Source organism: Physeter macrocephalus, chromosome 21 (assembly GCF_002837175.3).
Source record: "Physeter macrocephalus isolate SW-GA chromosome 21, ASM283717v5, whole genome shotgun sequence".
Classification (NCBI taxonomy): domain Eukaryota; kingdom Metazoa; phylum Chordata; class Mammalia; order Artiodactyla; family Physeteridae; genus Physeter; species Physeter macrocephalus.
The window spans coordinates 93,577,792-93,594,122 of NC_041234.1; the positions used below are offsets into that span (position 1 = coordinate 93,577,792).

General features: G+C 42.9%; 1 protein-coding gene across 2 annotated transcripts in view; it reads right to left on the reverse strand.

Moving 5' to 3' along the window:
• LAMP2 (lysosomal associated membrane protein 2) overlaps positions 1-16,024 on the reverse strand; it is a 33,055-nt gene extending 17,031 nt beyond the window's left edge. The window contains exons 1-3 of one of the 2 annotated variants that reach the window (XM_007116063.3): positions 15,820-16,024; positions 4,804-4,922; positions 3,903-4,116 (exon numbers count right to left, since the gene is read on the reverse strand). In XM_007116063.3, coding sequence (XP_007116125.2) covers positions 3,903-4,116; positions 4,804-4,922; positions 15,820-15,883 — 397 coding nt within the window. In that variant the 5' untranslated portion in view covers positions 15,884-16,024. The remainder of the gene's footprint in view (positions 1-3,902; positions 4,117-4,803; positions 4,923-15,819) is intronic. The other variant, XM_007116064.4, reaches the window with a different exon arrangement.
• Positions 16,025-16,331: the final 307 nt, after the last annotated feature.

Below are 16,331 nucleotides of genomic sequence, written 5' to 3' on the forward strand. Positions count from 1 at the left end.
TCACTGTGGCTGAAACACAAGGAGTAAGAGGAAAGACGTGATGGGGATTAGGAAGGAAAGATAAATTGCAGGTGGTCACGCTTTGAAGCATCTTCTATGATCTAAGGACAGGTTGGGCTTTATTTTGTTAGCAATAGAAGGTCAGCTTCAGTTTTCAAAGCTGGGAATAACAAATGTATCATTTATTTGAAGGAACATAGCAAAACTGTAGCGGTTAGGCAGAGCAGAAAACTTTTAAGGAAAGTCATTTAAGAGGGAAACTAGTTAGAAGGCCAATGAGCTGGTTAAGGGGAAAGGCGAGGAGGAGTTGCCTAAAGCAAGACAGTGAGGGGCAGTAAGAAGAGAGTAAAGAGGCCAAATTGAAGACACATAGCTAAGGTAGAACCAACAGGACTTAGTGACGAAACAAAGAGAGATGGAATAATCAACGATTATTTTTGTGCTACTATCCCAAAGTAACTTATAGTAACTAAAATAAGTTTTTGAAACCTTTTCCTGGATAGGATTTAAAGACTATTCCATTTCAGGAAAATTTCAGAATATAAAATCAATAAGTTACCACGTTTCCGTACAGAGTTATTATAAGACCATGATCACACTTATCCACCCAAATGGCTTAGCTGGGAGAAGCAAGGAAGGAAGGTATTCAAGGCCCTTAATATAGGCTGCCTTCTGTGCCTCTCCATCACATAGCAAGGCAGGACTTATGCTGCCTTGGCACCCCCTAACGGCCAAAGGAAACAAAATTTTTAAACCAATGAACCAGAACATTTTTCTCCAAAACTGTTTCCCACTGTTAACATCAGTGAATAGATGTATGAACTAGCTGTATGTAGATAGACCTCAAAAACAAACGAGTGCAAAAACAAGCTGTAGACATGCTGGAGTTACACTATAAAACTATGTCATTTTTAGGGCTTCCCTGATGCCGCAGCGGTTGAGAATCTGCCTGCCAATGCAGGGGACATGGGTTCGATCCCTGGTCCGGGAGGATCCCACATGCTGCGGGGCAACTAGGCCCGTGCGCCACAACTGCCAAGCTTGCGCTCTACAGGCCGCACGCCTGGAGCCCGTGCTCTGCAACAAGGGGGGCCACCTCCATGAGGAGCCCGCGCACCGCAACGGGGAGTAACCCCCTGCTCGCGGCAACTAGGGAAAGCCCGTGCACATCAATGAAGACCCAACGCAGCCAAAAATAAACAAAAAATAAATAAATTTTAAAGAATAAAAACTAAAACTATGTCATTTTTAAAATGATGTATTGTTTATGAACATATATTGACATATATATTAGTCAAATACAAACACGTGGAGCTTCCCTGGTGGTGCAGGGGTTAAGAATCCACCTGCCAATGCAGGGAACACGGGTTCAAGCCCTGGTCCGGGAAGATCTCACATGCCGCGGAGCAACTAAGCCTGTGCGCCACAACTACTGAGGCTGCGCTCTAGAGTCCGCGAGCCACAACTACTGAGCCCATGTGCCACAACTACTGAAGCACGCACGCCCAGAGCCCGAGCTCCGCCACCGCAACGAGAAGCCTGCGCGCTGCAATGAAGAGTAGCCCCCACTCGCCGCAACTAGAGAAAGCTGCAAGCAGCAACAAAGACCCAATGCAGCCAAAAATAAATAATAAATAAATAAATTTTAAAAAAAGAAAAAACCATCATCAACAGTCCATTTAAGGAAGCCATTTAAAATCTCAAATAGTTTCAAATATTACAGAGAAGCTAGCAATAAAAATTGCATTTTCCCTTGTTTAAAATAAAAGGGATGAGGGAATTCCCTGGTGGGCCAGTGGTTTCGACACCATGCTTTCACTGCCGAGGGCACGGGTTCAATCCCTGGTCAGGGAACTAAGATCCCACAAGCTGCACGGCCCGGCCAAAAAAAATAAAATAAAAATAAATAAATAAGTAAAGGGGGGAGAGACTGGCATTAACCTTTCAGAGTCCACAGTTTTTCCATCAAATCTGTCAGATTAAACCCCATCTGCTTTTACTGCCACCCCCCCTTGGTCTGGCTACTCATTACATCATCACTTGATTCCTATAACAGCCTCTTAAACTGGCATCTCTGCCTGTAGTCTCCTCACTTCCAATTAATCCTGCAGAACATTCTTTATAAACTACTGTCTCTGCTTTTGTTACATCATTCTCCTGCTTAAAAACCTAAAATGGTTCCCCAGTGCCTACCCCATCAAGCTATAAATGCCTTTCCTTGGCTTCCAAGGCCCCCTATAATTTAGACTCACTGCACCTAGCCAACTTGATTTTCCTTCTACTACACACACAGCCTCTATTTTAATCAGGCAGCTCTCCAATTACTGCTGTGCATACTATGCTTCCCCCTGCTGGAAATATTCTGCTCAAAATTCTCCGCTTATTCAAAATCTACCATTAGGCCGAGTTTCAGCTCAGGTCCTCCTTCTCTACACCAAGCTTTCTCACTCCTTCAATGCACGCTGACCTCTGCTCCTCATCAGGACATCCTGTCCACAGGCATCCATTGATGGGCTCAGGGACTATGTACCATATGCAAAGTTTACTCTGTACTTTGAGAGGGTCTAGAGCTTTCCTCACATTGTCAGAAAAGATTTATGAACCCTCCATGCCCAAAACACAAACAATAACAAATTCACAAGGATCTCAATGCTTTCCAATTTATCCATATAACTTGGGTAAACAACTTCACTTTGTCTTTCCAACTAGTTTTTAAGCTCGGTTAAAGTTAGGGGCAAATCCTAATACTAGTTCTGAAAGACAATATATGGTAGAAAGCTAAATAGCAAGATATCCAATAATAAACTTGCTTTAGTTATCCTCTCAAACGAAGACATCAGTAAAAAGAAAACTAGGATTTAATTTCCAAGTCTCAGTTAGTGATACCTCCCCCAAGTTTTACATGAGCTCATTCACTTCTGGATCTTTAAAATATGATCTTTTGATATCCCATAAATCCAAATGAATCACTCATCCCCAAGTCCAGGAAACGAAAGCCCATCTACCTGTGCTTCTGGGGTCAGGATGAAATACTATCTGTGAGAAATGCTAAGCTACTACAAACACCGTGTTAATATCCCAATCTCAGTGGAGGGGGGAGAAAGGAGAGAATTATATCCCTAACGGGATTGAAATCTCCATTATCCATGCCTTCAAAATATTTTAACACACATTTCAGTTCTAGTAGTCACAACAATGGCCTAATTCCCAATGCCTTCCCAAGTTCATTTTGACCTAAAATTCTCTCAAAATAGCAGCAAATGTTGATTTCAGTCATCTTACTTTTTTTAAAACTTTTTTTCCTTATCTTTTTTACTTTTCAGTCAAAATCCTACCTAAATGGTAAAAAAGATTTGAAGATGAAGTATTTCTGCTGGTCTCAGGTTACTAAACTTGTACACATTTAAAATAGTTATTAGTAAAGGATTTTCTCATTCATTCAACACTTGTTGAGTGCCCACTGTTGAATGAAATAAATAATAGTAGTTAAGTGCATGGACTCTGTAAGCTCAACACACTTTGGTTCAAACACCAGCTCACGTACTTACTAGCTTGTGTGACCTTTGGGAAAGACATCTAATCTCATCAAGCCTCATTCCCTTTACCTGTAAAATTGAGATAACATCTACTTCCCAGGGTTGCTGTTAAAGATTAAGTGAGATGCTGCTGGCAACACACTTAGGATACTATTGATACATGGTACATAGTAAAGTACCAAGCAATGACAGCAAATATCCTTACTGTGTCAAACACTATGCCATGCAAGGGAAAACAAAGACATGGTGTTTCCATTCCAAACAGGAAGACAGACTTGCATAAGGATGGCTTTTAAATTATTTACATTTCTTTTTATTATTAATAAAGAGTAAGAGAACACAACACAATCCAATTCTTAAGGTTACCTTTTTCTTTCGCATCAGGAAATGTTGTGTTATCATTAGTGTTGTAGGAAAATGAGATGCTGTCGATTGAATAAGAAGACGTCTCCTCTGTAAAATTCACAATCCAGAAAAAGCCAGATCCAAACTGCACTGCGATTTTGGGACCATTCTGGTCATCCCCACAAGAGCTTCCATTGTACGTTGTAGCACCAAGGTCTGAAATGGCTACAGTTTTCTAAAAGAAAAAAAAATCTGGGAGTTAGGCCCAAACAGGCAGCAATGAGCACAAGCATTTCCAAGCGGGGTGCCACTGCAGTTGACCTCACGCGCCCCGCGGCCAGCCTGGCCCGTCTGTGCTGACCAGTCTCATATTCGTCGGGTACACACCAGTCCCTCTGGACAAATCCATGCAAGTCTAAGGAAAAGGAAAACCAGCCTGAACCTCTGTTATTAAGTTGATTTTTTTAAAAAATCAGATTGTAAGCAGGCAGGACCTTAACCAAAAGAAATAAGAAGGCAAAAAGGATTGAGAGGATACCCGCCCCCAAAGGAGACTTTAATAGCAAGCTATTAAAAAAAGGACAAGCTTTGATGTTAGTACATGTTACAAACACTATAGAAGTAGTTAGACCTGAAACACCATACAGTCTTCAGATTATTTGCCCTTAACCAACTCCAAAAAAACCTCTGAAGAACTGATGAATTAAAATATTCATTCCTAAATAAATAAATAAAATAAAAAATATTCATTCCAACACTAAACAGAATACCTTCAAGTGTACATGCTAAAATAGCTCCACAGAATTTACACGTTAAGTCAGTTAACATATGAAATCTTATTTGTATAAATGAATACAAAGGCTAAAAAAAGAGTAGAAGTAAATTCCTACTATAAAACTCAAAGAAAAATAAAAATACTTACATTATGTTTATCTGTGGTCTCATAGCGTATTGTGAAATTCATCTGCCATTTTGCATAAAGGCAAGTGGCGTTTTCTGAATCCATCAAATTAAGTTCCAATGCATAAGACGAGACAGCTCCTAGATTTATTAAAAAGAGTAAGATTTTTAAATTGGACTACAAAAACATACATAAAATAAAAACAAGCTCTATCCAGCACTGAAGTTCAACCAGCTCTAAAATGAAACAAAGTATTTTTAATATATATGGTAACTTGGCGATTATCTTTTTATTGAAATCCTGTTGATAAAGTTAGCAATACCCCTTCCCCAAAAAGTTTACTCAACATAGGATGCTTAGGTAATGGCACAGACTGGTGACATTTGCCTTTTACCTCCTAATAATCGTTTCCACACTCTGTGCCTTGCTAGTTTTGTTTTGGGGAATTATAGTTTACCTGTTAGGACTTTTGTTTTTTAAGGTAAATGAGGTGAAGGGGAAGCGTGGGAGGGGTGTTCAACTCCTGCTTTTCTCAAACCAGCTGGTGGAACTTTCTCTACATAAATAATGATAGATCTGATTTCTGTGGTCTTGCTGCTTTAAATCCTGTCACAAGCTATGTGACCTATGACACTTAGAAGTCTTGGCAAACTATTTTATTCCAATGTGAAAAAATGATGATGTGGGCCAGGGCTGAGTGTGTACCACATGACCAAAGGAACAGTACTGCAAAGGTTGTTAGATCCATAAGCAAAAAGTTAATTTTTATAAATGCAGCATTCATCATTTTTGTTTCATAATAAAATCCAATTGATTAGAAAGCCTAATTAGGGCTTCCCTGGTGGCACAGTGGTTGGGAGTCCGCCTGCCGATGCAGGGGATACGGGTTTGTGTCCCGGTCTGGGAGGATCCCATGTGCCGCGGAGCGACTGGGCCCGTGAGCCATGTCTGCTGAGCCTGCGCGTCCGCAGCCTGTGCTCAGCAACGGGAGAGGCCACAGCAGTGAGAGGCCCGCGTACCGCAAAACAAACAAACAAAAAAAATGCTAGAAAGCCTAATTAATCTTTTGACATGGGACTTCCCTGGTGGCACAGTGGTTCAGAAATTCACCTGCCAATGCAGGGGACACGGGTTTGAGCCCTGGTCCAGGAAGATCCCACATGCCGCAGAACAACTATGCCTGTGCGCCACAACTACTGAGCCTGCGCTCTAGCGCCCGCGAACCACAACTACTGAGCCCGTGCTCCACAACAAGAGAAGCCACCGCAATAAGAAGCCCGTGCACCACAACGAAGAGTAGCCACCTGTCGCCGCAACTAGAGAAGGCCCGTGTGCAGCAATGAAGACTCAACACAGCTAAAACTAATAAATAAATAAATTTATTTTTTTAAAAAATCTTTTGACATGGAGTTAAAGTCCCTTCCTACATTCTCAACCTGCTACCTCTCTTTTAGCAGAGAAACCTTTCAGGGACAGAAAAGCCTTGGGACTTTTCAGCTAACTTGACTCTGATCTTCTACACTAGGTTAAACATGGGGACACTACCTATTACATTGAAGAGTCCAAGGACTCAAAATACGATACGACAGCAAACTTACCAGCAGCAGAAATGATGGGCCATCATCTAAGGATTTTCTTCACAAACACACATACCCAAGGGGTGAGCTGTTTCCGGTTAAGATAGCTGCACAGCCTTGAATGATACCTGAGCACACCAGCGTCACCTACAAGTGGGGACACGCTATAGACTACAGAGAATAAAGTCCTAAGAGGAATAACAAGAAGGCGTGCCTCAGCAACAGCTTTCAAGCTGTACACAAAGCTCTCGTCATGCTCTGCCTGCTCTGGAGACCGGGCTGCCTCGCCAAGCCTGAATCTGATATGCTAAAGCTTGTGGTTGCTGACAATGCCTAAATGTATCGGCTAAGGCTCCAATAAGACCTTGTGAGGCCCAAGTAGGTTTTACAGGCCTTCTTTTCTCAGAACAATCTGGAATGGAGCTGGCATCATTGATCCAAGGCTACCCTGCAGTGGTGTTGAGAACTGCAGCTTAGAATTCTTCTAATCACCTGGAGGCCTGCTTTCCATACACAGTCTCTCTTGGTCTTGTTTAAAGTCCCTCATTTTAACATATCCTCCTTGTGACTATTCAAAGCATTCAAAACTATCAGAAACAACCAAGAAAAGCCTGGCACATATTAGTCATTTTCTTTCCAAAGATATTAGAGTAACAAACAAACCAGTGTAAAACAATGATTAGTATCAACGTGTGCTGGGGTGGAGAACTCTGACCTATGGGACAGAAGGCACAGGTTGTGGCTCACACTTGCCACTACATTAACATCAAAACAGCCTACCTGCCAACCCATAAATGAGAACTTAGAAATGCCCTGAGGGTCCAAAACATTCTGTTCTCATGCCTTCATAGCCCTTCTCGCTGTGAGAGCTATGCCTTCACAGGGCTTCCTTGGCATCCCGGTCTACATCTCCAACTGCACAGGAGCCACGCCTTCACAGGGCTTCCTTGGCATCCCGGTCTACATCTCCAACTGCACAGGAGCCACTTTTACTCAAGGCCTATCACCTCAAACTCAACAATTCCACAATTAAAATCTACTCTTCGACTTCCTCCAAACGGAGCCCGCCTTCTCAGCCTCACTGGCTCGAAAGGAAAGGCAGGACCTTGTACCGACACTCAGGCTCAAAAGGTTTTGGGAATTAGCTTCTACTTCATTCTCTTTGTTAAGTCCTATTGATTTTTTTCCCTTCAAATTCCCTCTGAAATCCAATCCTTTGCCTTTTATTTCTATTTCAACTCCACCACCACACCCCTGACTTACTACAGATACCTCCTAGCTACCCCTGGAACTGCTGTCAGATTAATGGTCCTTAAATACCTCTTCCTGGGGCTTCCCTGGTGGCGCAGTGGTTAAGAATTCACCTGCCAATGCAGGGGGGGACAGGGGTTCGAGCCCTGGTCCAGGAAGATCCCACATGCCGCGAAGCAACTAAGCCCATGTGCCACAACTACTGAGCCTGCGCTCTAGAGCCCGTGAGCCACAACTACTGAGCCTGTGCCCTAGAGCCCACGAGCCACACCACAACTACTGAGATCTGCGCGCCTGGAGCCTGTGCTCCACAACAAGAGAGGCCACTGCAATGAGAAGCCTGCGCACCGCAACGAACCGCAACTAGAGAAAGCCCGTGCATAGCAACGAAGACCCAACACAGCCAAAAATAAATAAAATAAAAACTTTTTTAAAATTAAAAATGAAATACCTCTTCTCTCAGGATACTTTCTTGATCAAAACCTTTTACTGGCTCCAAAAGTCCCACATTAAATTTAAATTCCTCTGCCTGACTTTCAAAGTAATCTTTAATCTTGTCCCACCCTATTCCTTCAACTTCTCTCAAGCCATGTTCCCAGAACACACCCTTTAATTTGCCTGAACTTGTTCCACTGGACCCATTCACCATGCTCTAGTCAACCTCCCAGGCTTCTACTGCTCCTAACATTTGAAATCTACTTGTTCACCTCAGGAGGGATTTCACTCTTTCTGCTGTCCCAAAATCTGAAACACCCACCACCCTGCCCTTTTGTTACAATTTCTGGCAAATATCCCCACCCACTACAACAGCTGAAAATGTTAGATACTTGCTTTCCCAGCCTCCCTTGTGGTAAGGATGGCACTTACTTACACTAGGCTCCATCCAGCAAAGGCATCCACCCCAGATTCTGAATAAGAGGGCGGTGAAATGCAGCCAAGAAGGGAACTATCACACTCAGATGGAAGTAGCTACAGCAGGATCAGGGTCCCAGGCAACAAGGCCAGAATAGCTAGTGGCAGTGGCCAGCAGTGCAAGCTACAGGTTAATGCTTGGCGATGGCAGTGCAGTTCAGTGGCATGAGTTGGGGTACTGAACTAGGCTTTGGGGTATATAGTCAAGAGCTCCGGTAGTTCTGAGTTACCTAATGAACATTTTTTTATAAAGTAAAAATTTACTGATGTGTTACATACAGAAAAGTACACAGCATACATTCGGAAGGGATTTAAAATGCACAAAGTATACAGCTCAAAGAATTTTCACAAACTGAACCCGCTTGTGTCAGGAAACATTGTGTCAGGAACATTCCAAGTACTCCTCAAAGTCCCCGTTCCCCCTTCCAGTTACGATTTCCCTCCCAAGGGCAGCCGCCATCCTGTCTTCTAACAGTATAGTTTACTTTTGCCTGTTTTTCAACTCGATGTAAATGAAATCATTCACTATGCTCTCTTTTGTATCTGGCTTCTTTCACTCAATATTATGTCTGTGAGATTCACCCATGCTGTTGTGTGTAACTGCAGTTTGTCATTTCTCTCTGTGTATAGCCTTCTTTCACTACTTGTCTATGCTACTGCTGATGGGCATTTGGATAGTTTCCAGTTTGGTTCTATTACAAATGGACACATCGGTGAACACAGGTGAACACAGGTGTATGTGTGTCTATTGGGTATGTGTCTAGGAAAGAAATTGCAGGGTCAAAGGGTTTGCGCATGTCCCAATATCTTTTTAATAATTCCTTTTCTGCTTAAAAAAAAATGAGATTTTATTTCTGTTGCTTACAATTAAGAACCCAGACTGATATGCTGTCCACTTTTCAGCAGCCATTTTCTCCATAAAGATTTCCTTGACTACAAAAGCCCTCAAGGAGCAGTCATAGGGCATAGCCCCACACTAGAGTATATTTTACACTATCATGAATTATTCATTTATTTTATGCCTGTAAATCCTGTCTCCCCTACTGTCATAAGCTCCAAAACAACAGTTTTCAACTGTTACTTCGCAACAAACTGATGTGCCATGGTAAATTATAGTACATAGCGAGTAATTTGTTAACTAATAAAAAAGTAACAAAGTCCATGAATGAATGATATACATGGGTAGATTCAAGATTCCCTTTTGATAAGGTCTCTGCCACTCATTTGAATTTCAATATGCTCCCTTAAACAGATGATCTTATCTATGCCACAGCCCCTAGGAGTGTGTCTTTTACATGAATATCATCCATCACAAGTGTCAGGGTGGGGGAGAACATGTTTATTACTTCCCTTTATCTCCTATCATTCCTAGTAGTGCTGAATACATATTAGATTCTCAATAAATACTGATTGATTAGATCAAGGTGAAAATACCATGCAATAACGACCCAGAACACAGCTTAATCTAATTACAGGAAGAGCCTTTAGCTCTTCCAAATCATGAACCCAACCTATCAGGCTTCTGGATACTCCCTCAACCCCCATGTCCATTTTTCGCAATAAATTTTGATGTGGATTTCAAGCTAGGAATAATCCTTTTCCCAGAAGTTAAGTTTATAGTTGAAACATTTACACTTTGGTAAAAAAATCTTCAGCAAGCCATTTCCATCCTTATTGAAGTGTTTGATTTTCGAATAGCCAAACCATTTTTGCCTAAAAGGCTTTGACATTAAAAAACCACAGCTGAATATATTCTAGGGTGTGTAATTATAGAGCTGACAGTTTATTCTCCAAAGAGACGAAAAAGGCAAAATCAACTTTCTCAAATTCAAATATCCTCTTAATCTTGTTTCCAAAGAGATCATTTATAGGTTCTTTTAGAACTCAGAACAGACTCTGTTCTCCAAGCATGGCACACTGCAAAAAGTGGCTAGGTTTTTATAAGTCTATTTGACCCAAAGTGTAGTTGAAAAATATACATTTGTAAACAATATGGGGGTGGGGTGGGAACATAATACTAGTGGTAAAACAAAACCAATAAAAAACAAACAATGATCTAAGAGGCAATATAATGGGACAGTTAAGAGTCCCATCACTGGCATTGAAGAGCTAGAATTCAAATCAGGCAGTCCAATTTACTAGCTGTGAAACTCTGGGCAAGTTAACCTTGCTAAGAATTGTAGTGTGTACTTCTCCAATACATTCTTCGAAAGCATGAAAGCCCTTCAGAGCTAAGAGAACTTTGCCAAGCAAGTTAGAGATTCCAGCTTAAAAGTTTCCCTTCTAGTAAACACAGCACCTAAAGGGATCCTTCTCAAATTTTAGGTATGTCTACTTTCATCATACTTAGTTATGGACTCTTGTCCTCAAACTCATCAATTCAGAATGAGGTTGAGCAAAGGGTCTTAAAAACAAAAAAATAAAACAAGCCAAAAAAAATCAGGACATAGGCAACAATATCTATTTACTCTTTCTTTTCAACTCATAGGTCTGTTAAGTCAAATTGACTGTTCCTCAATTCCTAATATAAGTACAATAACTGCTTCGGTTTCTGATACTCTGGATTTCTGATAGATCTCTTAAAAAATAAAAGTAATAATAGATTTTAAGCTATGAAATAATTTTTTTTAAGGTCAGAGAGTGGGTAAGGAAATAAGACTCAACACCATTCAACTAATGGAAAGGGCTTATTGCTGAGTGCTGTTTGGCAGACCTCCAGAATTCTTTTGCAATGCACAGCAGGATACCAACAAGTACTTATAAAGTACACTTTTGGATCTGATGGGATCTCTGATCATTTTAATCTGAAATTATGATTGGAATGCTTTTGTCACTACAGGAGGAAGAGCAGTCTTCCTGCACCATGGAGCACTGAAGTCAGCGATAATGCTGTGAAAAAATCCTTGATCACAAATTGCACTCAATGATATAGGGGAAGAAAGCTGCACTCATGGGGAATATGTGAATATCTATAAATCCTATCAGATGTGCTAACCAACGACTAATGGATGAATAATAAGCCTGTCCTTTCAAGTATCTTTTCGCGGGCCTCTCACTGCCGTGGCCTCTCCTGTTGCGGAGCACAGGCTCCGGACGCGCAGGCTCAGCGGCCATGACTCACGGGCCCAGCCGCTCCGCGGCATGTGGGATCCTCCCGGACCGGGGCACGAACCCGTATCCCCTGCATCGGCAGGCGGGCTCTCAACCACTGCGCCACCAGGGAAGCCCCAAGTATCTTTATTAAAGCTAGAATAATTTCAGCAGAATATTGAAATCAAAGTTATCAGTGGTAAGGCTACAGAAAAATCTTCAGTGCTTACTTTCTTGCTTTTTGATCACCTCCAAAAGAGAGAGATTGGTTCTTTATGGAAACCTTATTCTCCTTTTCACCTAGGACTTCCTAGCTCCCCAGGTGAACCTCCACTACTATGTAGGTGTATGTGAAGGGGTACAGGTAAGATACTAGCCTTATTGTATGGGATTATAGTTTAATAAGTTGCTATCTGTACTGCTTAGCACTGATCTTGAAGTTCTCCAACGGAAAACACACACAAAATATCTTGCAAGACCTAATTTAAGGTTCACAGAAGAAAAAGGAGACCGAGTTGGTCTAGTTCACCGTCATATCCCCAGTGCCCACCAATAAAGACCCTCAACAAAAATTTACTGAGAGGTAACCATGTGCCACCTGGCCCTGTGCTAGGGAGGCAATGGGAAGTAACAGTACAGAAGACAGTCTCCACTCTCAGGGACTACGACCACAGGGGAGACACTTCACTATTACTGGGGCAAAAAAGAGTGGGAAATAGGCTAGCCTAATAACCTAAGAGTTTGGGAAAGACGAGATTTACTCCTATTCCTCCAAATAAGTCACCTGGCTGGCCTCCTTCCAACACTCAGGTCTCTGCTCAAATGTCACCCAACAGTGAAGGCCTCCTGACCACAAAATGTCAAGGAGGGTCACAACCCCACCACCCACTCCCTATCGCCTGCTCTTCTTCCTCATTACCTGCCTCATTTTCTTCACAGTGCTTAGCACTGAAATTCTATTACTTACCTGTTGGGCTGTCTTCCCCCACTAAAATGTAAGCTCCGTGAGAGCAGGAACCTGATCTGTCTTCTCCATTGCTCTATCTATCCCTTTCACCTAGTAGGTGGTACACAAAAGTCATTCCTTAAACAACTGTGGAAAGGAGGGACTCCTACCAGTGAAGTACACACTCAGGACACTTATATCAGGTTTTTTCCCACCCAGAAAAGCCTCAACCCTATAAAAACCAGATGTCAGACTAGTTACAGGAATCAATAACCACAGAAATCTGAAATCTATGTCACAAAGGGAACATAAGCAGTGATGCTAGGAAAAGTTTTTCACCTACTACTCTCTTTGTAATGCCTCTATACAGCTTTTCTTCATAAAGTTCTCTAGTCAGTTATAATTCATTCAAATAAATACCAGCATAACTTAATCTCTGTGAAAAAGACCAATACATAGGCTCTGAGAGTTCTTTTCTATATTTACTCCAGAGCAACTATTTTTAAAAGCTACCTGCTGCAGCTGGGATAGTGTTATAAAGTTACAAAGTGAAAACGGCCCAGCTGGAAGCTAATGAGACCATAAATTCAGGAACAGATCCTCCTTCGTTGGTACCCTCTGCAGTAGTCAGGAACAGCATGAAATTCATAGCAGGTACTTTACAAATATTTCTTGACTTTTCAAAAAACTATTCTTGGTACCCATTTTGATATATAAAAGTAACATGCAAAACCCACCAAGCAACTGAAGAATTGCTAAATTCTTAAGGAAAAAAAAAAAACACATGGAAGGAGTTTGAGCTCCACAGTGAACCAATAGCTGGGTGCACAAGCATCTGTAGAGAAAAGGGAGTTTCCATTTCATCCTGGCCCCTCTGAGAAATCTGACCTGCCTACATTATTAACGTTCACTTCTCCAAACCCTGTTCTGAGCTTGAAAGTGGGGGGATCAATCTTGGAAATCTTCCAAGAGAATGAATCTAGTTAGTCCCAATCAATAAATGGCAAACTAGCAGATGAGCTGATGGGTTCTTTTATGTGCTTCTTTTTGCCTGTTTATTTTCTGCAATGAGCAAGCACTGCTTTTGTAAAAACAAAACAAAAAAAGCTTTCATTAAAAACAAAAATTTAATGACATGAAAGCCAACAAGACAATGATTATTTTTTTTCACTTTCTCTAAACAATAACAGTGTTGTTTGTGCAGATCCAATTGGCAGTGAACTACTGATTACCAGATGCCTTGGTCAGATGTGTTCTAGTCACTGATAAGGTGCTTTTCGTTGTAAACAATCCTCTCTTAGGGTCGCTTGGGCCTCAGTGAGTACTTCACAGGGGAGTTAAGGCTTCGAACTGTGTTTGAGCAAAGCCTCTGTGGCCCACTTTCAAGAAGGGCTACAGAAGAGTTTCCTGCACTGTGTGCACAGCTGGACTCTCTTTTGGCATCAGGACCCCTTTACTCTATCCACTGAAGAACTCAAAGAGCTTTGGTTTATGTGAGTTACATCTATTGGTATTTGCTGTACTAGAAACTAAAACTAAGAAGTGAATAAAACACATCAGATCCATGAAAATGATGATGTCATCACACCTTCATTCTATAGCCTCTGGAAAACTCCACTGTACTGATGAGAGGATGAAAGTGAAAAAGACAAATGTCTTTAATATTATTCTAGAAATAGTTTTGATCTGACAGAACCCCCTCCCCCGGAAAGATCCTTGAGAATCACTAGATTAGATCATCAAGACCCCTTCCAACGCCACGGCTCTGGAGCGAGATTTCTCATCTTTTGGCACTACTGACGTTTTGAGGTGGATAATCCTTTGTTGGGGGTGGGGGAGTGCTGTCCTGTGCATTGTGGGATGTTTAGAAGCACCCCTGGCCTCTTCCCACTAGATGCCAAAAGCAATCCCCAATTGTGACAACCAAAAATGTCTCCAGATATTGCCAAATGTCCCCTCGTTGAGAATCCACCATTCCAGGGTGTTGATTTTATTCTACTGAAATGTGAATTACAAAATGTGCACCTCTCACTACCTTCTCAGGCCCCTAATATATCTACTTCCTCTCTACTCCCATCTGGATCGTTCCTTCTGTTCTTTTATTAGGTCACAAACAGCAAGAGTCAGAGGTAGCAACAAGCACAGGATTTATCAGTTCAGGAAGAGATATTCTGGTCAAAGTTCACTTTTCAGACATTAAAAGGCCTCAGGGACCCAATGCTTGGGGGTGGGGTGCACATAGCACCATCAGCCAACATTCAGCCAGTCATTCTTACGACCCGGTAACAACCCAATCCTTAGGAAATTACCTACTCTCCTCCTCCGAAAACGAGGTAATAGGCCAGTTGTGTGAGAGGGAAGAAGAAATGGAGCTTCTGAAGGCAAAGAGGCAGTATACAAGACTCAGATATACCACCCCTCTAAAACCTCAACATCTGGGGACATTTTTGTCAGGGTCTAGCTGGGAGGAAGTAACAAAACTGGTTAAAAAAAAAAAGAAGAAGAAAAAAAACCCCACGATGTCCTCAGCACCTCCAAGTCAGATATTCACTCCCCACCAAAGTTCCTACTCATCCCTTTTAGTCTCCAGAGGTTGGGTCCAAGTTTTCTCCCCTGGAAACTGCCCCAGCCACCTCAGATCCCTTCCCCATCAAAACTCCAAGTACCAAACTCCAATCCATCATCATTCTTCACCTCTTTAATCACCCTTCCTCCACAGCGTCAAATTCCTACCCCCCGCCACCCAAGCCTCTCACTGCCCCTCAGAATCTACTTGTATCTGTTCCCCCCACTTACCCCAAGCTTTTCTCCACGCAGGCAGTCTCTTCCCTCAGTTTTCTCTCCCGCCCCACAGTTTTCCACCATCTTCAAAACTCTTGCCTGATACTAGGACCAGGACTCTAAACGTCTATGCCACCCCAGAATCTGCACGTACCGCCCCTCCTATGCTCATCACTCCTTAGAATCTCCCCCAAGTTACTCTTTCTAACCCGATGTGCTCCACTCCTCTCTCTTCCCTACCTACTCCCTCGGCGTCCACCCCCCGTTACTTGCCCCGTTATGGGCCCTTCTCCCCTGCCATTCCTCGGTCGGGCCTTCTCTAGGTCATCGCTCGTCACCTCGGGCCAAGCGCCGAGGCCCAGTGTCAGTCGTTCAGCTTCTCAACCCCCTCTCCCCGGACCAGTCTTTCAGGTTGTGGCCTCTGAACTGGGCGCCCCGGGCCCAGGCTCAGGGACTAAGCAGGAGGGCCCGACAACTCACCCAGGACGAGGCAGAGCAGAAGGAGCCCGGAGCCTGGAACCGGGGCGAGGCGGAAGCACACCATGATCCCGCAGAGCAGGCTGCTGCGGCGACAAGTGCAGCGACAGCAGAGAAAAGCCTCGCGGAACCGGGGCAAGAGCGCCGCTGACCACCGACCACAACGCTGCAAAACCCAGGACTCGGCGCTTCAGCGCCGGTCATAAGACCAGGGGCGGGACTCTTTCTTGCCTTCAGCCAATCACCGCGTTTGAAGGCGGCCAGAGGGGTGGTGATGCAGAGCCCGGTGGGCGGGGTGACCACGCCCTGGCTTTTTGGTTCACACTCATTCTTACGCTCCTAGGAGATGGGCGCGGACGGCCCTTTCTAAGGCTAAAGAGAAACGAACTTTTTTTTTGGGGGGGGGCTAGATAGTAGAGATTATTTCAGTTCCGACTCCTTGAGGAAGGAGAGAATACTTTTGCTGGAGTAAAAATGGTTGCTAGGCATCGCAACGTAATACCTACAAAAATAAT